This window comes from Enhydra lutris, unplaced genomic scaffold, assembly GCF_002288905.1.
Source record: "Enhydra lutris kenyoni isolate GAN:26980312 unplaced genomic scaffold, ASM228890v2 scaffoldscaffold57, whole genome shotgun sequence".
NCBI lineage: Eukaryota > Metazoa > Chordata > Mammalia > Carnivora > Mustelidae > Enhydra > Enhydra lutris.
Genome location: NW_019154141.1, coordinates 10,422,343 through 10,447,653, shown reverse-complemented (window position 1 = coordinate 10,447,653; position 25,311 = coordinate 10,422,343). Strand labels below are relative to the sequence as shown.

The following is a 25,311-nucleotide window of genomic DNA, read 5'->3' as shown; positions in this document are numbered from 1 at the left end:
TGGGGAGACAGACTGCCACGGTGAGGAGCGAGGCCCAGCCTACATCCTGCCCCAAGGCCCTCTCCCAAAACATGTGGACTGAAGTCCAAGACTAGTCCTTCGAGAGTTCCTGGAGTGGTCCAGGAAGACCCCTTGGAGTGGGCACCCGTCCCACGGCCCCTTCAGAAGGTCAATTTTAAGTGCAGCCCCTTTAAGATGCAGAAGGGGAGGGGCATGAGAGGCAGACCCATCTTCAGGGGGTGCTGTCCCTTCCCCATTCTGTCCCCTACCCGGCCGACCCCCACGAAAAGGCAGTGTTCCTCACCTGCTCATCCAGCCCCAGCTCTGGCGTGGAACAACGGGTGTCCTCGCTGGCTAGGTGTCGCAGCACATCCCGAGCCACAGGGGTGAGGGGCGCCGAGTGCAGTTCTGGGCTGATAGGGCTCCGCGGGGACTGACCGTGGGAGAACTCTGACAGAGAGTGGCTACTGCTGACATCAGGGGAGGCGGGCTGGGGGGTGGAGGGGTTGGCACTGCCCAGCTGGGGAGTTGTCCGGCCATCTGATGACCTGTAAGACCTGGACACCAAGGAGTGCAAATCTGAGTGCCTGGGCAACAGGGGATTACTTGTAGGTTGATTTTCGGGGAGCTTGGGGAGGAGGCAAGAAAAGAACATCCCAACTAGAGGAGCTGAGGTAGACGGACACACACAGTTCAGTCCCAGGAACCATAAATCCCTCGTTTCCTCCCACCGCTGTGTACGGGGGGACACCCCCGATACACAAATCTTAAGAAATGGGCGCACCTATCGTCCCAAGAGAAAAGCCAGGGCGGAACGATGCCAAGGGCTAATCTCTGGCACAGTGCCCACCGAATTCACAGGGAAGGGAAAAGCATCTAGACTTTGAAAACTGTTGTCAAGGGGAAAAAAAGCAAAAACAAGGGCCCTAAATCTTTCTATCTGAGACTCCTGAGGGTTTCTGTGCCTCTGTTAGCCAAACGGAGACAGGGCAGGCCAGTTCTTTTGAGCGGGACCACAACCCCCCAATTCAACTGTCCCAAGGAGGGTTAAACTGTGGTGAGGCCTCCGAAGTGCCTCTGGTTAAATCAACACAACCCTCAACTGGCCCCCGAATGGCCCAGCCAGCCGCCGGGCAGAGCTGGGAGATCACCAAGTTTGCCACAACCGGACAGCGACCCTACCGCCCAGCAAGGCTCCAGCCACGTGACCCTCATACCCTCATTAGGTCCAACGAACAGCCGAACAGCCGGGAACTTCTGTGTTCTCAGCCCTCGCCAGTGGACAGACACAGAGAGCAACCCAGGGGCAGTGGCAACCCCACAGACCCAGCACCCAACTCCCTGCCCACCCTCCCTTCACAGGCCGGGGGACCTGTGCCTGCCCCGTCACCTGCTGCCCCGCCGCTGGGGTGGCACGCTCGTGGTCCACAGCCACCGAGCCCTCTCCATCTCCTCACATTTGGCATGAAGGGCGGCAAAGGCTGCGTCAGATAGATCTTCGACCTGCAAGAGAACAGCTTCACTGGTTCCCTCTCTCCTCCAGGAAGCCAAGCCTAAGTAAAGCTAGAGCAATTCTAGAACCAGCCCCAGCCCTTACTGCGGGGGCTGTCTCTGTCAGGACAGGAATACAGTGAGCTTGTACTTGACACTCACGGGTCTTCAAGCCCCTAGAGTGTGTACACCCAACCGTGTGCACGCGCGTGTGTGCATCCTTCCAAGAGAGAAGGACCATGCTGTTACCTCCTCATTTTCCTCGTCAGGACTCCCCTTCAGAGACCGAAGATCGACCTCGCGCCAGCTGCAAAATCAAGACAGGACAAGCGTGAGAGAGCAGTGCAGCCGGGCAGGTTGAGTGTGTCTGTGCGAGAGCGAGCTGGGCGCCTGTGGACGACACTGCCCTCTGCCTTGGTATTCCCAAGGCCTCAGAGAGGGGCCACAAAGGACAGACACGGGAAGCCGGCTGGGAGCTGTGACAAACAGCAGGCAAAGGAACTGTCCACAAGGGACCACTGCCAGCCCCGGCAGACTGCTAGCCTGTGAGAGCACACACACGGGGCCGCCCAATTTCTGAAATTGTCAACAAAAGTGGGTTTGATTCCTAGGTGAAATTCTGCTTTGTTGCGGACAACAAACTCACTACTGGGAAACACACTGTGCTGTCAGACAAACATGGCTACAGCCAGCATGTGGCCTGAGGTCTGGTTGGTACTCTTTATTAAGAGAACGAGAGAATGATATACAGAAACAATTTCACTGTTATCAGGGAAGAATTTCTCTTAAAGAGATGACAAAACCTAAGGCTAGGACCCAAAGCTCGAGGACAAGAAGGGAAAGAGGCAGTAATGGAAGAAAAGGGCAAGAAGCCAATAAGCAAGGGCCTCTACCTGGGAGTAAGGATTTCCTTGTACTGTAGTTTCTCTACACGAGTTGTTGCAGCAACAGACATTGGGATGACAATGTTGTTAATGTCGAACGAGCTCTCTCCCCTTCTCCTCCTCACTGGCTGCTGTAAGACAAAGATGAGTTTAAAGGGGTGCCGGGGTGGCTCAGTTGTTGGGCATCTGCCTTCGGCTCAGGGCATGATCGCAGGGTCCTGCAACTGAGCCCCACATCAGGCTCCCTGCTCCGTGGGAAGCCTGCTTCCCCCTCTCCCACGCCCACTCCTCCTGCTTGGCTTCCCTCTCTTGCTGTGTCTCTGTCAAAGAAGTAAGTAAAATCTTAAAAAAGAGGAAAAAAAAAAAAAGTCTAAGCCCCAAAGTCATATGTACCACTTAAAAAAAAAAAGGGTATTTACAAGTGAGGCGCAATTCTGCAAACGTCTAATCCTACACCTGGGACATAAAATAGGATGGCCAGCACCCGGGCACCTGAGTCTCGGGCGGGGGCCGGCCACCTGCACTGAGGACGAGGTCTCCCCCTATGACGTCCTCAGGAGAGCTGCCACGTGGCTCCCGAGTCTCTTCTTTCATGGGCTCACGTGGAAGAAGACTTTTACTGAATTTTGCAGGGGTGCTCACCCTGAGTCCTCAAGTCAGGCTGTGCTTCTGACTCCCCCACATACACCTTAACTACCCCCCTGCGTTAGGGTCATCCTTTCTGCTTCCCCTTGCTATCTCTATCACCCAGGCCCTAGAGGCCCCACAGCCAACGCTTCCCTAAACCTAGTGCACCCTTAAGGTTAAGAGAGGGGAGCTTCCTCATCCTGGAAAGACCTCAGGGCACAGGCCCAGCTCAACGGATCATCTAACCTTGGATGTCATGAAAGCACCTCCTTCTTGCAGATTTGAACTCTTCAGCTAAGTCTGCACCCACCATCTGCTCAGCCCCATGGGATATCCCGTCTTTTTGACTACTGGGGAAGAGAGGAGAGCTTTCTAGCTCTATCAGTGGAGCTGAGTGGAGGGAAACAGAGGAAGAGGACCTGGACCTGGTCACACAGCTCACTCCTGGAGAAGAGAGATTTGCTTCTGCAGGTTGAGAAGTTCAAATTCTTAGGGAAGAAGACTAACAAGGGCCCAGTATCAGAGGAGGAGGTGAGCATCTACAGCAGGCTCGGAGGCCAAAGAAGGAATACAGGAGGGAGCTGAAGGCCTTGGTTGGTTTCTCGGACGCAGGCAAAGTCCACCAGCTGCTTGGGCCCAGACAGTGAACAGCCCACCCTGAAACAGACAGACACTGGTGGCTGAGTGGAGAGGGGCCAGAGGGCAACAGTGGGATGACACACGTGCTGCCATGGCAACAGCACAGCTGGAGACACCCAAGGGGCTGCATTTCAAAGCCAAGCCCCAAGTGCAGTCAGCTCATGAAGCATGATGAGGAAGACACTGTTCCTACAACTAACCACCCCACTCTCTGTTCCTGGAGGGTGATACAGGATTGATTCAACCCATCCCTTCAGGCATTCTGAGAATGCCAACAGGCAGTGCTTCCTGGGCCAGGCCTCTAGCTGCTGTCGCCTCTCATGTCAGCCCACCACAACGTCTTTTTCACCTCCATTTCCTTCTCTATCAAATGAGGACAGATGGCCTCTACCTCACAAATTTAAGGTAAAACTGGTTAACCAAAATGGTCGAAGAGAATTCTGCAAATCTAGCTAAGGCTCAGTGACCTCACACCCTGAAGCCTCTACCACTGGCCCACCTCTGCTGAAAGGACACATCCTACAACCTGAAGTGTACCTCAGGGGAGCTCAAGAGAGCGCTCTCCCTGCAGCCTGGTCAAGACTGAATGTGGAGCTGGCAGAAACAGGTGTGTTTTTCCCTGAATCTTCTGGGGCTGCTGTTAGTACCTTCAAGGGCAAGAGATGGGAGTGGGCGAAGAACAACACCCATGGAGTTTTGTCTCAACATCAAGCTTTCTACTATGAAAAAAAATTAAAAAAAATAAAAAAATAAATGGGTCAACAGGCTTGAGCCCTGCCTCCCACCAGGCACTCATTTGGTCTAATTCAACTACTCTCTCCTGTTTAGAGCCAGAGGGGCAAAACAGGTGATGGGAATGGAAAGTGGTTTCTCAGAAGCAAGATGAAGAGTGCTTTTGCCAAGAAGGAAAGGGGAGGAAAGGAAGAAAGCACAGAAGCAAGCAAAAGGTTCTGGGATGCCTTCTCTATCAAATCAGAATCCTCAGGGACTTCTTTCTTTTTTTAAAGCCACAGGAGGTTTCTGAGATGCCCAACAGCTTTCAGGCAGCACTACCCCACACATCCCCCCCACCCCAGTTTCTCCCCCTCATTTTCAGTATCTGGCCTATCCTTCTTGTTACTATTAAATAAATCCACACTTTTAGAAAACATCAGGCAGTGAGAGCCATAAGGGTCAGTGCAGATACAAAATCTGTACTCAATAATAAATAAGAAAAAATTTCAAACAATTCAGGCCTAAGGGGACATCCTCCAGACAAGGAGGGCTAGGAAGGGAAAGAGCACTGAAGTCTCTCCAACTGTCAGATCTCAGAGTTCAGACTGGAATCCTCTGGTTGTCTGAGACCCTCTGATGGGAAACGGAGTTTGTGATAGACACTACACACCTATTTAGACAAAAATTTGTGGGTGACAGAGGTAAAAGGGAGGAATAAAGAGGTCATTTGGAAAAGAGTGCCTGATTTTAAAGAGCAAAGACAGAGAACAAAGCGAGCCCATTTGTGAGGTTATACGTTTCCTGAAGTGCGCTCTGAAGGGAGCTCGTAGCGCATGCACACGCCCACAAGTGACCTCAGTGACGCTGAGCTCACACGTGCATGTCATGGTGAAGAGCTGGCTCTGTGGTCACACGGCTTGGGGCTGAGTGGCAGTCATGACCCTCACAAGTTGCCTCCCTCTGCACAGTTTACTTAACCTCACAAAGCCTCAGTTTCCCTGCCGACAGAGTAAGAATCCTTAATATCACCTACATCTCAAAGGGCAGTATTGGGATTGAATGAGTTAACACAGAAAAGCATGCAGAACAGACACAACAAACACCATTTTATTAGCACTATCACCATTATTATCATAAATACCACAGAAAGGACCAGTCAGTGGGCACCAAGAAGCTCTAGGTATATGTTTCAAGGAGGCAAACACTGAGGAATTAAATATGAGAAAGAAACCAGCGGGAATGTGTGTCTGGAATGGCTATGCTGACAGCTTTCAGGGACGGCATGAGGCCCCGCCTTCTCCCCTCCACTCATACCAGGAGAGTGAAACTAAGGAAATGGAATGCCTCCAGTGTTCCTAAGTACCCGTCTGCTACCGCTCCTCGCGGGGGAGCTTCTGGAACCAACGGGATCAAAACCATGCTACTGCTGAGTGCTGGGTGAGACCTAACCCCACAGACCACTTTCAGGGTGTGTCTCAGCATCCAACTTTCCACCATGGAGAACACAAGGTCAAATACCATCCCTTGGACTAAAAAATGACACATCGCGGTGCGCTGAGCACCCCCAAATGCCCTGGGCCTCACAGCCCACTCCCCACACTGTCCTCCAGAGCCCCCTGAGGAGCTGGGACTGCAGAGGGGCTGTCCAGCCAGCTCCGCGCAGGTACTTACAGACGCGCTGGCCGTGACCTGTGGGCTAGAGCTGGTGGGTGCCGACGTGTCTGAGGAGGTGGAGAGCTGTCGCACCAGAGGGCTGTGTGGGGGATGCTGGGCGGCCGCCAGGTAGCTCGAACTGCTCATGTCCGTGTGATGCTTCAACACTGCAGAAGTCAACAGAAAAGAGGAATACGTGGCCACCTCAACCAGCTCTCCTTCCAGCACAAGCCACAAATGCCAGCAACGGTAAAAGCACGGTAAAAACATGGTAAAAGCAAAAACGCTTTCTAAGCCTAGAGGATAAAAAGGTGAAGCAAACTGGTTGCGGGAGATAGGGGGCTGGGAGGAGGTCGCTGTAGCAGTTAGAAGTAACCTGCATTTAGAAGCAGTAGGGGTCCCTCTACTCTGCCTTCCTAAAAAGTGAAGGACAAAGCTGGGGGCGATTGAGAGAAGCCCAGGCTGCCCCAGAAAGCCCTGAGCAGATGCAGATGCAGGCAGAGGTGCCGGGCCTGGCCCTACCTTCACTTCTCTCAGATGAATGGTCTCGCAATCTCATTTTGCTGGGGTTTGGGTCGTGCACAGGTGGCGGTGGGTTGAGCAAGCGCTCTGCTTTTGGCGCTGTCACTCGTTCCACCATAGGCACGGCCCCCACATCGTCTAAGTGCTGCCTGTGGGTCCTGTCAGGCCGAGTTTGGTGATGGGACAGCTCTGAAGAGGGGAACAGAAAAGGAGCTGTGAAATCTTCTCTCAATCTTTTATTTGAGTTCCAAGCTCTTGAGTTCGCTCTAGGCCAGGGACAGACACCCAGGGCAGCAGGAGAGTCCTCTGGGACTGCCACTCCCAGCAGACAGCACGAGGGCCAGGGCAGGCCGGGCAGCCCACAGGGCCCTCAAGCAGAGAGATCTGCAACCAGGCTACAGGAGACAGACTGCCCACAGCTGGAGCCCATGCCGTGTCACTGCCAGCTGTTCAGCCCGCACTCTGGGTCTTGCCCCGAGACGCCTGGTGTCTGGAATAGCCTTCGAAGTCCATGTGAGAACATCCGAGACAAGCAGAAGTAGGCTGTGAGCTGAATTTCTATCAGCCAATTGTTTCTCTAAACCCCGAGATACTGCCACAGCGAAACAGTAACTTGAGAATACAAAAGGAAAAGAGAATAACCGGAGGACGAATCCCGGGTCCCCCGGAACTTACTGGCTGTTGTTAGGAAGGAGGTGACCAACTTGTGCCTGTCTTTACGAGCTGGATCTGGCAGACTGCCCGGCATGGGTGCTCTGTGCTTTAGTGAAAACTTTTTGGGAGGTTTGATTTTGTCAAAAGGCTTGTTCTGCCACTGAGATTTCAGCATGCTCTGGAAGTGCAGGCTCGTGGGAACATCTGCGGGAAACACGAGACACTGCGGGTTAGTCCAGACACCTGGCCTCTGGACTCCTCTCTCTAAGAAGGGAGATGCATCTACGGGTAACCCACGCTCTCCACCGGTGAGAATCCACATCACACCCTTTCTTCTGTGCCCAGTGGGCAGGATGGCCTGGCAGGGCAAGCACTGTCCTGTGGAGCAGCTGGTTACCTGAACCTTACTGAAGGTCATTCTTTTATTCACAAGCAAGTCACCTTTGCCTTTCATTTTCAAATTAAACACACACACACCCCATCTAAAAACACCTTCTGATACATCAATGGAGTTTTCTTTGTTCAGGAATTCTACCAAGTCTGTTAAACTTTGCTGGTTCAAAAGATTGATAAACACCCTGCTTCAATTCTCCTAGAGACTAAAGCATTTAAACCTAATACTATCAACACAGTTAATCAGGATACATTCATTCAACAAATACTTACCATCTACTGAGTACTACCCCCACCTTCCTTCCTAGCTCCTCACCTCCCTATCACCCAGGCCCTAGAGGCCCCCACGGGCCTCTAATCGGTTCTTTTTTGCCGATTAGTTAGTATTCAACAATCAAAAATTAATCTTTTAAACTATAATTTTTACCACTTTGGTTTACCAATATTGTACCTTTTCACTTTCTTAGTTCTGTTTTTTATTTTCCTAAGAACGTGCCATTAAGTAATTTCTTTAGAAAAAAGTATTTCTAGACTGAAACCATTCTTCTCTCAGACCTCAAAAACTGTCACTACTACTCTACTTTATTCTAACATTCAGTGCTACAGATAAAATGGAAGCGGATTCTTCCTTAATCCTAGGTGGTTTGTTTCTTCTCCAGGCTTCTGCAAAAAACTCAAATACAAAAAAGCTCGTTGTGTATTACACGGACTCTAAGGTCAATCTGGGGAGAACTGCTTTCTTTTCTGCCATCAACACCAAGTCTCTCAATCCATGAATGTGGTAGATCTATTTATTTAGGTTTTCTTTAATTTTCTCTCAGCATTGTTTGGCAGTTTTTCTTTTTACAGGTCTTACACTTGATAATTAATTTTAAATCTGTATTTCATTTTGATGTAAGTATCATTATGGTCTTTTTTTAAAAAGACCAAACAGTTTCATAGAGGTGAATTAACTGTTTAAGGATACAAAGTTTAGAAAGTCAACCAACACTCAAACTTAGGTATGTAGAACCCTCGAGCCCACACTCTCAGCTACTACACCATGAGATTATTTGGTCCAGAGAATGGAGAGGTGGAATGTAAGATTTCCCAAATTACTGGCAAGAAGTGGAATGTATAGGGTATTTTTCAAGGCAGTTCTATAGTGTAAAAACATTTAAACACTCTTTTCTATAGTATATACCATGGACCTCATGACACTTTAAGAACAAATTTGAACACTGGGCTTCTCAGGACTGGAATGAACATATATCCCTGAGTGAATAAAATAATTCTGTTCTCAGGGATGCTTTTCCTCAGTGGGAAAGCAGCCTCAGCGCCAGACATTATTTTCCAGTTCTGTGAAAAGACCACTGTTATGCCATTTACTATGGCAGTCCAACAAATTAGGAAAACTACTGAAGTTTTAAAGGTAATAAATATTTGCTATAGGTCTAAGTAGTGAGATACAGTATGTAAGGACAGTGCTGTCTTCTGAATTTTTTTTTTTTTTTTTTTGCATACTCATTCCTTCTTTTCCACACTTAAAAACAAATTCACCTAAACATCAGCTTTCAGCAACCTCAAAGTTGGGGAGATACCAACCAGACCGAGGCTATTGGATCTCGTTATGTTCCCAGCCCTTCCACTCCTCCCCGAGTCCCTCAATAAAATGGTTTGATTCCCCCCACCCTCCTAAAGAAGGTCTAATGTTTTTTTAAAAAAGGATTTCCCATTAATAAACAATCAAGAATTGACTTGAGGTTATTAACGGTAAATATTTTTTGCTGTAATTCAAAATGGTTAGGGAAAAGGGTGTGTAGGAAATAAAGCATTGTCTGGAGGCACTCTGAAAACTGGGCTAAGCTGGAATGTCTAGAGGCCCCACAAAGGGGAAAACACTTCCTCCATATCCCAGGACACTCCTTGTCAACAGAAGAATTGGCCAAGTCTATATAATGGGACAACAGAAGCCTAGTGATTTCACATTTTCCTTTTACTTTATCCAGTCACTGCTCTACCAAACCTGAAAATTGAGCAGGAAAAAAGGAGGTAGGGAGGAATTTAAGAGACCTGATTTATAATGGAAACAGTACCTTGACTAGAAATGAGAAGGCCTGGATTCAGGTCCTAATTCCATCACTGAGTAGAAGGCAAAAACAAGAACAAACCACTTAGCTGGGCTTTTTAGCTTTATCGGTAAAATGAGGTGGCAGGCCTAGATCTGGGAAGGTAACATCCCAGCACACATGCTCTAGAGCTCTCCCTTCCTCTGTTGCAGACAAAAACAAAAAAACCAAAATATTCTTTTCCCTACTGTACCCCGAGATCTTAGATTCATCTTTAGAAATTACAGAGTTAGGTCCAGAAAGCCACCACCAAATCAATCAGAGTAAGCACAAGAGAGGACAGTATTTGTTACTGTTAGCCTAGACTGACGGAATCTCTCCACTTCTTCTCCTTTTTTTTTAAAGGTTTTATTCGACAGAACGAGAGAGGAGAGTGCTGGCAGTGGAAGCAGGAGAGGGAGAAGCAGGCCCCCCACACTGCCACCACCTCCCTGCCCCGGCGGAGCAGGGAGCCTAATACAATCCTGGGATCATGACCCGAGATGAAGGCAGTCGCCTAACCAACTGGGCCACCCAGGCGTCCCTGACTCTCTCCACTCTCAACACATTACATCAGACTCCAGACCCATACCTAACCCCCCACCCTCATCTAATGCTCTGAAGTAGAAGCTGCTATAATTGAAGAATACCACCGTGTGCCCTAGAGTTGAGGTATTAAGCAGAATCAAGAGCAATTTCCCCTATAAACCCACTGAACAGGCAGTTAGGGATAATAACAAACTGCTCAAAGCACTCAGGCTGTTTTACTTTGCTAGAAACTTGCTGTGTGTTTAACTCCTCTAAGAATGAACAGGAAGTCCGTTAAATCCCCCAGTCAATGAACAAAAATGATCTCTTAGGAATTTCTAGTCTGAGTTCATGCTCTAAGTAAGTAATAACACCTGAGATCCATGTAGCGCTAAAGCTCTGAAATGGATTAGATATGCAGGACCTGAAGGTAAGCAATGAAAGGGTATGAAATAGAAGAGAACACAATAGGGACCCATTCAGCCAGAAGACTTCACACATTCCATCCCCGCACAGGCCATGCCGTTCAAGTGCCATCATCAGAGAGAGAAGAGGGTGCAGATGCTTGATCAGGTCAGTAACAGGAAAACATAAGTGTTAAAACAGGAAATAGGAAACAGAAGGAAACTAACATCATTTTAAAGTTACTATTTCCTCAGACAAAATGAAAGACTGACTTCATGCTCACTGGGGGGGTCTGACATTTCACGATTCACTTGACGGTTTTGCTCATTACTTTCCACCATTTTCTCAAGTGAATTTTCTAGTTTTGTTTCATAATACTCACTTCCTCCTCCTGCCGGTAAACTGCGGTAGCCTCACATACACCAGTCTGGGTAAGCGCTCTCGAAATAGCACAGATCCTCAAGGCCAGCAGGTGGTGCTCTTATGAAGCTCAAACTCAAGTTAACATTCTACCAAGGTTTTAGACGTCCTCTACATTTCCATGCTAAGGATTAACTGGCTTGTTAAGGAAACAAGCTCCTCCTCCTAGGGGTACTGAAGACTTATCACACTGCAATTCCTTCACCTTGCGGCCAGGCACCCAGCTCCTCCAGCTCCTCAAATTCTACCATCTCTAGCCACCCTTAAGCTAAATGGCTGACGTGTGGTCAACATGGGAGAAAGAACTCTAGGATTAAGAGCTGCAAGTTGGTTCCCATCTCACCTACAAACAAGGTTAGGAAACATTAGTAAAACTACCTGAAAATCCTGCCATCTCTAAGTATCTTCAAGAGAACTGGCTGTAAAAGGGTGACCCAAAGGTCAGGTGTGGGGTATGTAATGTCTGACCCACAACGTATTACGCTGGCCGCTAGTCTTCACTGTTACTTACTATTCTACACAGTGATCCATGGGGAATCTCAATACTCAGGAAATGCTATTCACACAGAATTGGTGTCCTTTGACATCTTTGTGAAAACCTTACAACTTACAAACATTCTGAATGTGGTAATTTGTTTGGATCAAAACAAAATTATCCAAAAGGAACAATAGTAACTGTGGTAACTGTCTCACCCAAGTCAAACCACAGAAAGTCTAAGGCAAATATGTTCATACATCCTACTTGAAATAATAAAATATATATATTTTCCTCTACAGTCTCATAAGGAAATTTAATGACCAACTCTCCTGTCCAAACCCCAGTATCATGGTTAGGAGCTGTGTGACACTGGGAGATAATGAGAGAAGAAAAGTATTTCAAGGCAGGCAGGAAAGTGAAGATGCTAAAGACCAGAGAGAAGAGTCTCCACATCCTTCCTTCCTTTCTCCCTCAATGCTACCTACAATAGCTTGAAACTGGATGGAGTAAGGAAGTGTAAAGGCACCAGTCTATGAGACAGAGAGTTTGAGCATATGTGACTGGGGGATGGGGAAGACAATTCACAACCGTATATGGTAATGCTGTTGACAAAGAAATGATCACCATTGTTTATAAGCTGATATTCAGTAAGTATGGAAGAGGCCTTATCAGAATCAGAATGTAACTACAGGCTTCAGGCTTCTTTATTCAAATACGAGATCCTGAGAAATGCAAATGTGATCCTGAGAGAGCAACCCAAGAAATGGTCCTCAGTTTTCCAGGTGGCTCCACTTGCAGTCAGAGTCTAGAAATGGGTAGAAAACTGATTTCCCTGAATAACCTGGCTGGGAGGAAGCATATTATATAGTGAAATGAAGGACAGGCATCAGATGACGTGGGTTTGAATTCTAGAACCATTTAAAACTCGTTACCATTCAGCCTAAGATAAAGCACAACTTTTCTAAGCCTTTTCTTGATCTACCACAAACTGAAGTTAACACCTTCCAAGATTCCTGACAGAAACAAATAAAACAAGAAAGGTGCTTTGTAAACCATAAAATACTATACAAATAAAATCTTAAGTTATATGAGCTATAATCCAAATGGTAAGAGAAGGTAAAAGCCAATGAACCTTGGAATCTGAAGAGCACAGAGATGTGTTAGGGTTTCCCACTCATTATGTTCTAAAGTTTATTTACTGCTCCACCACCACTCCCAACCTAAAATAAAAACCCTGCCTAGCTTGCTATCCATATGGTCCAAAAGTTTATAAACTTTTTCTTAAAAGGGACAGATGATAAATAATTCGGGCACTGCAGGCCAAACTATGTTCGGTCTGGTGGCAACTATGCAGTATCACTGCCACTCTGGCAGAAAAGCAGCCAATGACAATGTGGACACAAACGGGCTGGCTGTGTTCCAATGAAACTTTATAAAAAACAGTCATTACTGACACCTACCCTAGAGGAGGCCCTCTTCTGTTTGACAGTTGATCAAACACTGCATTACGATAATCCCCTCTCCTTTATCTGTTTTTCAAATTACTGAATTCTTTTTTTTCCTACCTAAATCCTATAGCTGCTCCAGGACTTGTTATCAGAACTCCCTTGATTAAGAAAGAGCTTGATCGAATTATTCCTGCTGTCAGGTGACCTCTAATAAAAGTGGAAATATTGGTAGAAAACTTGGGCCATATGGCTAGCAAAGCTAGGCAGGGTTTTATTTCGGGGTCAGGAGCCACTTGAAAGGCTGGGGGGAATCTCTCTCCTGGCAAGTTGCAATCTTTTAGTGGCACATTGTGGTCTGGCAGATCTGCTGCACCCCTATTTGCGAAATTCTAAGAGACAATGTTGACTGAAATTGATACCCTGATAGCACCCTGGATTGTACCAGGATCCTGGCTGACTTTCTTTCACTTTGAAGCCTTTAAGTCTCATTTAAACTTTATATTCTGTGGCCTTTCTTACCATCTGGAAATGCTAGGACTGGGTGAACACAAGAGTCCAACTGGGAAAGGCGTTCCAACAGAGGGGCTTCATAGTGAATTTCTGGAGGCATGGTGACGGTGCTGCCCGAGCCACACAGTGCGCAGGAGGGGTTCACATCACAGCCAGAGCGCATTGTGCTGTTCCGGTGAACCTGTGAAAAGCCAAACAAAACCGACAATTCAGTGTCTGATAAAACCCAGCTCTCTCTCATCATCCCAAAGACTCAAAAGACTCTTTCTAGATCACTATATACCACTACTAACCGAAAGTTCAATTACTTTGTTAAAAAGAGTCCCTTTTGGGGGCGCCTGGGTGGCTCACATGGTTGAGTGTCTGCCTTCAGTTCACGTCATGATCTCAGGGTCCTGGGATCAAGCCCCGAGTCGGGCTCCCTGCTCAGCGGAGAGTCTGCTTCTCCCTCTCCCTCTGCCCCTTTCTCCCACTCATTCTCTGTCTCTCTCTCAAAATAAAAAAAAAAACAAAAAACAAACAAACTTAAAAAAATAGAGTCCCTTTTCTCCCACATAATAACCTTCAAAGCAATTAAGTAAACTTGCTTCTTCTTCAATGACAAAATTCAGTCACTTGCCGCCAGAGACCTAAGCACTTACCTAGGTACCAAACTTGTGAGTTTAAAGCTACTGAAACTGTGTTGAGAACCTTATAAAACCTGAATGTTTCCACCATCCTGATGGGTTTCAACAGTCCCTGAGATGAATAATTGGCCCCTGATTCCCACATGGACATGACTTGCTCTCTCCAGCAATTTCATCCACTGAAGAGCCTGAATAACCAATCACACCTCTCCTGTTCTTTTCACAACTCCTTCTAAAGACTTTCAGATGGTCTCAAACAAAGTGGCAAGTTTCCCTGGACTACACAGAACTCATTAGCTACATTTTGACGAGCCCAAGATCCATAGTTAAAAAGTTCATGCCTAAGCAATGAAAATAAATTTGGAGATGTCTGGGTGGCTCAGTGGGTTAACTGTGTCTGCCTTAGGCTCAGGTTGTGATATCAGGGTCCTAAGATGGAGTCCTGTGTCAGGATCCCTGCTCGTGGGAAGTCTGCCCCTCTCCCCACTTGTGACCCTCTCCCCTGCTCATGCTAATAAATAAATAAAAACTTTAAAAAAAAGAAAAGAGGGGCACCTGGGTGGCTCAGTGGGTTAAGCCTCTGCCTTTGGCTCAAGCCATGATCTGAGGGTCCTGGGATCAAGCCCCGCATCGGGCTCTCTGCTCAGCAGGGAGCCTGCTTCCCCCTCTCTCTGCCTGCCTCTCTGCCTACTTGTGATCTCTGTCAAATAAATAAATAAAATCTTAAAAAAAGAAAAGAAAAGAAAAGAAAAGAAATTTGGTATGGTGAGTGTTCACACCAAAGTCTTTATGTTAGATTAAATTCAATTGTTCCCATTAAACTTTCTTAGTATACATGCAGGCAGGTTAAGAATGAACCTCTCCTGGGTGCCTGGGTGGCTCAGTGGGTTAAGCCGCTGCCTTCGGCTCGGGTCATGATCTCAGGGTCCTGGGATCGAGTCCCGCGTCGGGCTCTCTGCTCAGCAGGGAGCCTGCTTCCCTCTCTCTCTCTGCCTGCCTCTCCATCTACTTGTGATCTCTCTCTGTCAAATGAATAAATAAAATCTTTAAAAAAAAAAAAAAAAGGATGAACCCCTCCTGCTATGTAATCTAACTCTTTAAAAGGCTTTTTTAATTTTGGGGGGGGGGGGGCAAAGCTTAAAAAAAGGTTTTTTGTTTTGTGAACAATTTTAATGCTTTGAGGAGAAAACTTCAGGTCATGCTGAATGTAGGATTCCTAGGCTCTAGTGTTAGGATGGACAAATCTGCCATGTGCCAAATCATGACCCATAAAGTCATCTGGGCAGCATACAGTCCCAGAAGAAAACGACTTGCCTGTGGAACAGCACCATGAGAAGGGATGCTCTGAGCAAGGGTAGCATCGTAACAACAACAGGGTAGCCTGGAAACTGCTAGCGAAAAGCCTACGATGACTGCAAGAGCTGCATTCACTGTCAGCACAGACCTCTCTTGAAAACTATTTGCCTTTACAGACATGTACAGGAGAAAGATAAATATGAGAACAACATGGTCTTTATCAACATTCCCCAACTGCCTCCTTCATGCTACCACACAGATGGGTGGCATGCAAAGCAGGTCCTGTGAAGGTCAGACTGGGCAACTTGCACTAGAATTCTAATAAGCTGCAATTGTAGATGTCACTGAAAGGGAATTATACCAACTAAACATGACACTACTGTGTAGACATTAGCCAGTACTGTTTTGGGAAAAAAATATCCCTTGCTCTCTATTTAATCAGCACTAGCTTTCTGAAAGAGGTAACATTTTCAGACAGAACTGAAAGAGAATATGCCGGCAGGAGATGAAAACCACAGACCATACAGTAGATGAATGGGAGGATTTAGGTAATTAGGTAGATCTAGAAATTGCACCAAAACTTAAAACATTAAAAATAAATTAGAAAAAGTTATCAAAATAATAAATCTTAAAATGGAGATATGTTTTCCTCATAAACTACCCCCTGGCATCAATTAGCTGAAAAATGAACATTCCATTTTGTGGCTCTAGCATACCCTTAAGTCAACAGCCAACAGACTGGGTGTAGAGGGAAAAGAATATGGCAAAAATAACAAAATAAAAACTAAAGGAAGGGATTAAGATAAAGAACTCCTCAAAAAAGCACTAGTTAAGTTAAAAACTGGAAACTGTGTATACATATGTAATATATGTGTGTACAAATTATGCGTATCTGTGATGTTTAAATGTTAACATATTTTTGTATTCCATCTAATAAGGGAATAGCATATATATGCCTAAAAAAAGGGAGAGGCTCAGACAGTCTATTTCCCCGGTCAAAGCTTTAAAAACATTAAGGAGGGACACCTGGATGGCTCAGCCGGTTAAGTATCTGCCTCCAGCTCAAGTCATGAGCCCAGAGTCCTGAAATCGAGTCCCACATCAGGCTCTTTGCTCAGCGGGAAGCCTGCTTTTCCCTTTGCCTGACACTTCCTCTGTCTGTGCTCTCTGACAAATAAAATCTTTAAAAACAAACAAACAAACAAACAAACAAACAAATAAAAGCATTTGAGAACAGATCATTTTCTATTCAATTAAGATGGTTGATGCTAACATAAAGAAATGAGAATTCTACTGTCCTTTCAGAAAAATAAGATTCTCTTTAAAAAATTTTCTTTCTTTCTTTACTTGAAAGAGAGAGAACAAGTTGGGGGAGGGGCAGAGAGAGAGGCAGACTCCCTGCTGAGCAGGGAGCCTAACACAGGGCTTTATCCCAGGACCCCGGGATCATGCCTGAGCTGAAGGCAGATCCTTAACTGACTAAGCCACCCAGGCGCCCCAGAACCTATTTTTTTTTAAGTCACAATATATATTTTATATTAAGAAATTTAAAAAATCACAACAAATATAAACCACCAAACCTGAGCAAGTGCAGATTTCATTTGTAGATTAACTGCTCACTCAACTTCACTTAGAGGTCTTAACGTAAGGCACCTCGGTTCAAAACTGAGCTCTTCCCATTTTCTAGCTGCTCAGTTTTAAATCTCTGAACTCATACTAAACTCCCTTCTCTTACCATACCCCAAATCCAATCATGAAATTCTGTGGTCTCTACCTTCTTAATGTATCCAGAATCTGACCACTTTATAACCACCCCAACTGCAGTCACTCTGGTCTGAGTCAGTATCTTTTCTCTTATTTTTTTTAAGAGAGGGGTGGCGGGGGATAGGGGGTGAGGGAGAATCTTAAGCAGGCTCCACACCCAGCAGAGTCTGATGTGCGGCTTGATCTCACGACCCGAGCTGAAGTCAGGAGTCAGGGGCCTGCTTAACTGACTGAGCCACGCTGGCACCCCTCTCATATGAATTTTTTTTTGTAATATTTTATTTATTTTCTTGACAGAGAAAGACACAGTGAGAGAGGGAACAGAAGCAGGGGGAGTGGGAGAGGGAGAAGCAGGCTTCCCGCTGAGCACGGAGCCTGATGCAGGGCTGAATCCCAGGTCCCTAGAATCATGACCTGAGCCGAAGGCAGACACTTAATGACTGAGCCACCCAGGCGCCCCCTCATATGAATGTTTAAAATGACTCCTAACTTGTCTTCCTGCTTGCTCCTCCTTCCAATTAATCAAATAAATACGTAGTAGGTGTGACCTTGGCTTACCAGTCCTCAGTGGCTCCTCCTCTCATAAGGAACAAGAGCCAAAGTTCTTGCAAATGGTGCGCACAAAGCTTTAGAGCATCTGTCACCTCTATCCCTTCTCTGACCTCATTTCCTTTTACTCCCTGCTTCTCTCCTTGCTCACTCTACCACTGCTATTTCCTCAATATGGCAGGCAAAATTCCAGACCATGGGCCTTCCCACAGTTACTCTCACTTCAGGTCTTCTTCTAAAATGTCACCTTCTTAAAAAAATTTAACTGTTATTTAGAAACATTTAAGTGAAAAAGAAATCTTGACTGTAACAACAAAAAACAAGAGTAAGTTTAACTAAAATTTGTAAACACAAACCTTTTAAAAACTATTAATAATCTACAAATTAATCTACAATCTTACTAAGGTTTTGCTGGGGAAGGAAGAGGCAAGTGAGATTTAAGTAATCATAAAACTGCAACTGAAAGAATATAGTTTTAAAGGGAGAAGTCCCCATAAAATCTCTGATAAGCAAAGATAGAAAGGGAGTAATTTGTCCTACTACATATCAAAGTATTTTAAGATTATAGTATTTAAAATAGTTTGCTACAGAACAATTAAACAGAAAGAGAACTAGACCAAAGTATACAGGACACCTTAATATGTAGCAAAGATGGTATTTCTAAATGAATTAGATTAGGGGCACCTGGGTAGCTGAGTCATTAACATCTGCCTTCAGCTCAGGTCATGACCCCAGGGATCAAGCCCTACATTTGGCTCCCTGCTCTGCGAGGAGCCTGCTTCTCTTTCTGCCTGCCACTCCCCTGATGCTCATGCTCTCTCTTCTCCATCAAATAAATAAAATCTTTAAAAAAAAAAAGAATGTTTTTAAAAAAGGGAAAAGATGATCAATGGAAAACTGTGCTTTCAGGACATTTCCATAGTCTAGGGATCACATAAGACTCCCACAGAAAACATGCCTTCCTCACCCCACCCCAGGTGAGCTCACTGTAAAAGGTTACAAAGCAGAAAAGAACAGACTGATATGCAGCAGTCAGCAGATGGAAAAATGCGGAGAACTCATCCTCAAGAAACTAGAAATAGAATAATTTTTTAAAAGTGATTTCTAAGCCCAACGTGGAGCTCAAACTCAGGACCCCAATATCAAGAGTCCCATGCTCTACCCACTGAGACAGCCAGGCACTTCTGGGAATGGAGTAATCTGAAAGCAATTTTAAAGTAAGTATATTGGCCAAAGATGCAGAAACCTCATGTTCTCTACCCCTGGCAAACATACACAAACCTACATGGTTCTCTTAAAAAAATAGTAATAAAGTATATTATAGTTGTTCAAACAGATAAAGAAAGGAATGAACATCATAAAAGAATAGGAAAGGATGGAAAAAAAAAAAAAAGATGTTTCTAAAAGTAACCACAAATAAATTCAGAATGAAAAACACGGTGGGGCACTTGGGTGGCTCAGTTAGTTAAGCATCTGACTACTCTGACCAAGGTCATGATCCCGGGGTCCTGGGATAGAGTCCCACATTGGGCTCCCGGCTCAGCGGGAAATCTGCTTCTCCCTTTACAACCCTCCCCCCTGCTCGTGCTAGCTCTCTCAAAAAAATAAAATCTTTAAAAAAACAAAAACAAAAAACCCCCCAAAAACTGACAGGTTCTTTTGTTTTTGTTTTGTTTTGTTTTTAAAGAAATAGATGTGTTATTTTAATTTAATTTTATTTATTTGTCAGAGAGAGAGAGAGAACACAAGCAGGGGAAATGGCAGGCAGAGCAGGCAGAGGGAGAAGCAGACTCCCCATTAAGCAAGGAGCCCAATGGAGGACTCGATCTCAGGACCCTGGGATCATGACCTGAGCTGAGGCAAACGCTTAACCAAGTGAGCCACCCTGGTGTCCCAACAGGTTTAATAGTAAACTAAACACAGCTGGAGAGAAACCTAAGGAACAGAAGAACAGGCAGAGAAGTCTACTGAGGATAAAACAGAGCAAGACAGAGAGATGGAAATGGGAAGTATAGAAAAGACAGATATGAAAAAAAAAAAAAAAAAAGAAAGAAAAGACAGATATGGAAGGAGAATAACAAGATCTACAACAATCTACATATAAAAAGACATTCCATATTAAAGAGGAGAAAAGAGGAAGAGTTTAAAGAAATAATTTCCAAATTTTCAAAACTCCAGACAGACAAGACCTCTCAGAATGAGGATGAAAACCAAACCCTAAATGGCTAAAAATTAATTCATGCATCTAAATACATCCCTTGTTCTTGCAAAACATAAAAATAGTACCGAAGGTAGGGGGTTGGGGAATTTAAATTACCCTAGAGAAGAATGACAAAATGACATTGGAATTTTCATCAACAATAAATACTGGAATGCAATGCAGTATCTTCACACTGCTGAATATAAAATTTTACATGCTGTCACCCCATCATTCAAGAATAAAGGCAATTTATAACTATATATTCACACAAAACACACTACGTAAATACTGAGTTGTAAATTACTAGACCATTGTTGGAAGGCTACCAAAGAAGTGTTTAGCAAGGAGGAGGAGAGTGGGACTCAAAAAGTAACTATGAGCAAGAATGGTAAATGTGTTGGTCAATGTAAAGAAGTATGACTTTACAGACTAATTTGGGAAGAATTTAAAAAACAAGGTAACTGGGGTGTCTGGCTGCCTAAGCTAGTAGAGCATCTAACTCTTAATCTCAGAGCCATGAGTTCAAGTCCCATGTTGGGTGTGGAACCTACTTAAACAAATTTAAAAAATAAAAAAAGAAAAACAAGGTAACCAAAATATTAAAGATAAATTATAGATAATGAAAAAAAAAGATGTTTTAAAAAGAAGCATTCCAAAGTCCTTTTATTCCCAAAATAGTAAGAAATGAAACCCAAAAGCAGATGAGGAAAGAACAACAAAACAAAAACAGGCCAAGAGATGATAAGATTTAAAAAAAAATTATGGAAGCAATGATTCTAAATCTAATAGTAATCAGAGTAAATGTAAATGCATCTCTGCTAAAACAAACGGTCACAGAAAAAGTGAAAACAAAGAGATGAAAAAAGATATACCTAGCAAGTATTTATCAAGACATCCATTTAAAGTAAAATCATTACTAGAGACCAAAAGGGGAACAACAAAATGATGAAAGGTTAAGATGGAAAAGAAGAAATAACCATGAATTTGTCTGTATGTAACCAGTCATCCTGGAACTATATGAATACATATGCGTTAAAAAAACAAACAGAAATGGGAGACAGGAAATAAGAGAGGTTGTTTAAAAGTATAAACTTGCAGTTAGTAGATAAGTAAGTCCTGGGGATCTAATAATACAGGGTATAGTGACTACAGAGACAACAGTATTATATTATAAATATGCGAAGAGACTAGATCTTAATTATTTCTCCCACAAGAAAGAAATGATAAATCTGTGACATGATAGAGGTATTAGCTAAGGCTACAACTGGCAGGCATGCCGCACTATCAATGATCAAATCAACATGCTGTATACTTTAACCATACGCAATGTTACATACGAAATACGTTTCAGAGAGAAACAGAAAGGAGGCCAAAGGACACAGAAGATATGAACACAATTATTAAATGCAAAATAGAAGTTAAATTTAGAACACTGAAGTCAACAAATGGGATATGGATATACTCACACCCACAAAAACACTATTTTTTTAAGGAAATGTGGACTATTTACAAATGATGAACTAAAATTATGTCTATCAACATGGAGATCTTGAAATGGCAACGAGTTAAAAAAAAACACACACACCAACCAACCAACTTGCTGAATAAGTATACCATGACGGCATTTACATAAATTTTTATATGAACATTAAACTAAACAATACATACTGCATGTTCCTCATGGATACATATATGTGTAGTAAAAATCTAAGAGAACCTGAACTGGGTCCATGACGCCAAATTCATGATAGTGGTTACCTCTGCAGAAGGAAGCAGGCAGAGGAGATAACAGAGAATAAAACAAATTTTCTTCATCTGTAATTTTCTTTTAAATATTAAAAAAGGGTTAAAATACTAACATTTGAGATGGTATGTACGTAATGTTTATTATCATTCTTTATACTTTACAGGATTAAAAAAAAAAAATTAGGGAAGGAGGCAGGTAAACCTGGTAAGTTTTTCCGTAAACAGGGAATTCAAGTTCTTCACACAGTAAAGTCAGTGGCGCAGAAGAGCTCCAGAAAACTGGCAGTTGGAGTAAAATGAAGTCCAACTATTTCGCCAAGTAGAGCAAAGGTATGTTAAGTAGGAAAGTTGCTGAAACCCAGGAACTGAATTAGGAATAATACCTTTCCAGATTTAGAATTAAGAAAAAGATTCAACCATCATATGAGTAGCAGACTAGGACAAATGGCCAGTATACTGAGTAGAATAGTGCCCCCCCCCCAACCCCCGGACCCCACCACAATATTTATTCATGCTCAACCAGAACTACAGAATGTGACCTTATTGGTAAACAGAATTTTGCTAATGTGATTAGTTTAACACGAAGTGATATACTGAACTGGGGTGGCCTTAAACTCGATAAAAGGCATCCATAATAAGACCATGTGAAAACACAAAGACACAGACACACAGGGAAGATGATCGTGTAAAAACAGAGGCAGAGACAGGAGATATGCTGCTACAAGCCAAGGAATGCTACAGTTTGCTAGCAACCATGAGCAAAGAAAGTAGGAAGTGGCAAGAAAGGATTCTTCTGAGAGCCTTCAGAGGCAGCAAGGGCTGTCACCCTGATTTCAAACTTCTAGCCTCCAGAACCGTGTCAGGAAACAAATACACCCAGCTATTAACTTTCTGTAGTGAAATCACAAAGTCTGGATAGATCAACTTATTTTTTAAGAATAATGAAAGAGAGAAAAAAACGAAAAACAAAACAAAACAAAACAAAACAAAAAAAAACCTCAGCATGGGGACTGTGAGAATACTGCAGAATAAGGGAAAAGGAAGCAAATCTGAGAAATTCAGAAATCCAGAAAACTATTAAACAAGTTTGGTAAAACAATTAATTAATGAAACTTCTCACATCTCCTAAAGAGTAAAAGATAACACAACTTTTATTACATGGAAACAGGGAAGATGAAAGGGCAGTAAGATGACATAAAAAAGGAAATATAAAATTTGAAAAGAATGAAAGAAAAAATCGTAACTACCCATGGTAGCAGAACTAAAACCTACTTAAAGAGGAACTATGGTCAGAACTAATGATACGGAGAATTAAAACAGGATGTGAGCAATAAACTTGTCTTTCTTCCTTTATACTACAAGAGAACCAAAGAGATGAGAACAATGACAGAAATGTTAACAGCTACCATGTGAGTATTTACCATGTGCATCCAAACTATGCCAATCACTTCCACGTTTAACTGAATGAGGACACTGAGGAGCAGCAGGTAGTAAGAGCTAAACAAACAGGAGAGAAAACAGTAACAGATAACTGGAATACTCCCACTTCCAATTACAAACTGGGGAATCAAGAACCAAAGCTAGTATAGAAGACTTGACAGGACCGTATTAAAATCCTGCAGCACTGTCCACTGCAGTTCTGCAATGATGGAAGCGTTCAGTATTTGTGTGACTTAAATATGGTAGCCACGACTCACATGCGACTGACTACTGAACACTTGAAATGGGTTTTTTTGAGGTACAAATTTATCTTAATTTTAAATAGCTACACATGGCTACAGTAGCTACCATACTGGACAGTGTAGAGCAGAACTGGTTAGCAATATCGAAGGATTGAAAATAAGATCGTTTTAATTCTATGCCAAAAGAAAACAACAAATAATCACCCTCCGCTACCGCAAAAGACAGTGGAACAGTTTTAAGCGACAAAGGTTATTAGCTAAGAACCTGAAACATGGTCAAACTGTTGTTCTAATCCTGAAAAACTAAAAACTAAAATTAAGAACTCTACAAATGAGGGGGTGCCTGGGTGGCTCAGTGGGTTGAGCCTCTGCCTTTGGCTCAGGTCATGATCTCAGGGTCTGGGACTGAGCCCTGCATCGGGCTCTCTGCTGGCGGGTAGCCTGCTTCCCCTCGTCTCTCTGCCTGCTGCTCTGCGTATTTGTGATCTCTCTTTCTCTGTCAAATAAATAAATCAATCTTAAAAAAAAAAAAACCCAATTCAATAAATGGGCATATTTATTAAGTTATAGAAAGGACTATCAATTAACAATGAAATGTTACAGTAAAAATAAATCTAAATAAGCCTTTAAGTCCACTTTAAAAACTGAATATAAAATGAGAAACTTTTATTTAATAAAATCTCCATTAAAATCAAAGATTTTATGGAGATTTAAAAAACATGATGTTTCAAAAAACATACAGAAAACAAAATGCTAAAAGCATGGGTAAAAAAAAAATCACATACTGCAACACTGTATCAAGGAAAGGAGGATGCGAGGCAAAAATTACTGGAGAAGCCAAAAGTCACTAAGAGGATATAATTACATAGAACTCTAGACTAGACACCAATGACATTTTTTAGAAAAATCAACATAATGGACTACAAATATAAGCAGAAACTAGAGAAACACCACTTTAACCCAAATGCTATAAAAATTAGTAATTAAATAACGAAAAGTTTAAAAGGCAAAACCATTTAGAATTTGGAAACTCAATTTGTAACTCTTGGGAAAAGAACTGAAAAACTCAAAGGCAATTTACAAATTGCAAAAAGAATACTTCACACATCAAAGGCTATGTGGAATGACATCCAAAACTACACGAAGAAAATACAAAAAGTTAAACACTTTTATTATTACATAAGAACAGAAAATAAATTAACTAAGCATTTGAGTTAAAGGCAGAGAGGAGAGAAAAACAAAACAAACAAACAATAAAACACCAAACCCAACAAACCAAGACCCAAGACCACAGGAAGGAAGAAGGACTTACCAGCAACTAACCAATCTTTGAAATGACCGATAAAATAGGAAAACTGCTGACAAGATTAATCAAGTAAGAAGAGACAAATGTAATTAAGACTGAGAAATGGACATAACTACAGATAATAAGGACTTAAAAAATGAATGTTTTCTCTAAAATTCTGTATCAGTTAATTTGAAAAATCTGATAGATGGATAATTTTCTATAAAATAGATGCTGGTCTCAGATGGTCTTTAAATTCCAACAAATTTTAAAGAAATAGATACTTACTGAAAAATCTAGTTTTCCAGAGCACAGCAAATGGTAAAGTGTTCTAATTCGTTCTAAGAAGTATCATCCTACATCAAAATTAATACTGAACTTCTAAAAGTATCACCGTGAGGGGTGCTTGGGTGGCACTTCTGGCTCAGGTCACGATCTCAGGGTCATGAGATCAAGTCCTGTGTTGGGCTCAGCACTGGGCTAGAGTGTGCTTAAGATTCTCCTCCCCACTCTTTTTGCCCCTCCCCATCCTTTTCTCTAACAAAAAAAAAAAAAAAGAAGAAGAAGAAGAAGAAGAAGAAGAAGAAGAAGAAGAAAAGGCAGTATTGCCATTAAAACCAGGAATGAGATGCCTCATTGTGATCAACTATTTCATAATACTGCTCTGTAAGTGCATCACATCTAGTCAAGGAAAAGGAGTAAGAAGTGTA

The 25,311-nt window shown here is 43.4% G+C and overlaps 1 protein-coding gene across 5 annotated transcripts in view; it reads right to left on the bottom strand.

The window, feature by feature from the left end:
- LOC111158065 (KAT8 regulatory NSL complex subunit 1) overlaps positions 1 to 25,311 on the bottom strand; it is a 180,705-nt gene that overhangs the window by 1,801 nt on the left and 153,593 nt on the right. For 4 of the 5 annotated variants that reach the window (XM_022519871.1, XM_022519870.1, XM_022519869.1 and 1 more), the window contains 8 exons: positions 13,463 to 13,634; positions 7,206 to 7,388; positions 6,531 to 6,719; positions 6,027 to 6,175; positions 2,385 to 2,506; positions 1,741 to 1,798; positions 1,391 to 1,503; positions 305 to 557 (listed from right to left, as the gene is read on the bottom strand). In XM_022519871.1, coding sequence (XP_022375579.1) covers positions 305 to 557; positions 1,391 to 1,503; positions 1,741 to 1,798; positions 2,385 to 2,506; positions 6,027 to 6,175; positions 6,531 to 6,719; positions 7,206 to 7,388; positions 13,463 to 13,634 — 1,239 coding nt within the window. Of the gene's footprint in view, positions 1 to 304; positions 1,504 to 1,740; positions 1,799 to 2,384; positions 2,507 to 6,026; positions 6,176 to 6,530; positions 6,720 to 7,205; positions 7,389 to 13,462; positions 13,635 to 25,311 lie in introns of those variants that run through there. The other variant, XM_022519873.1, reaches the window with a different exon arrangement.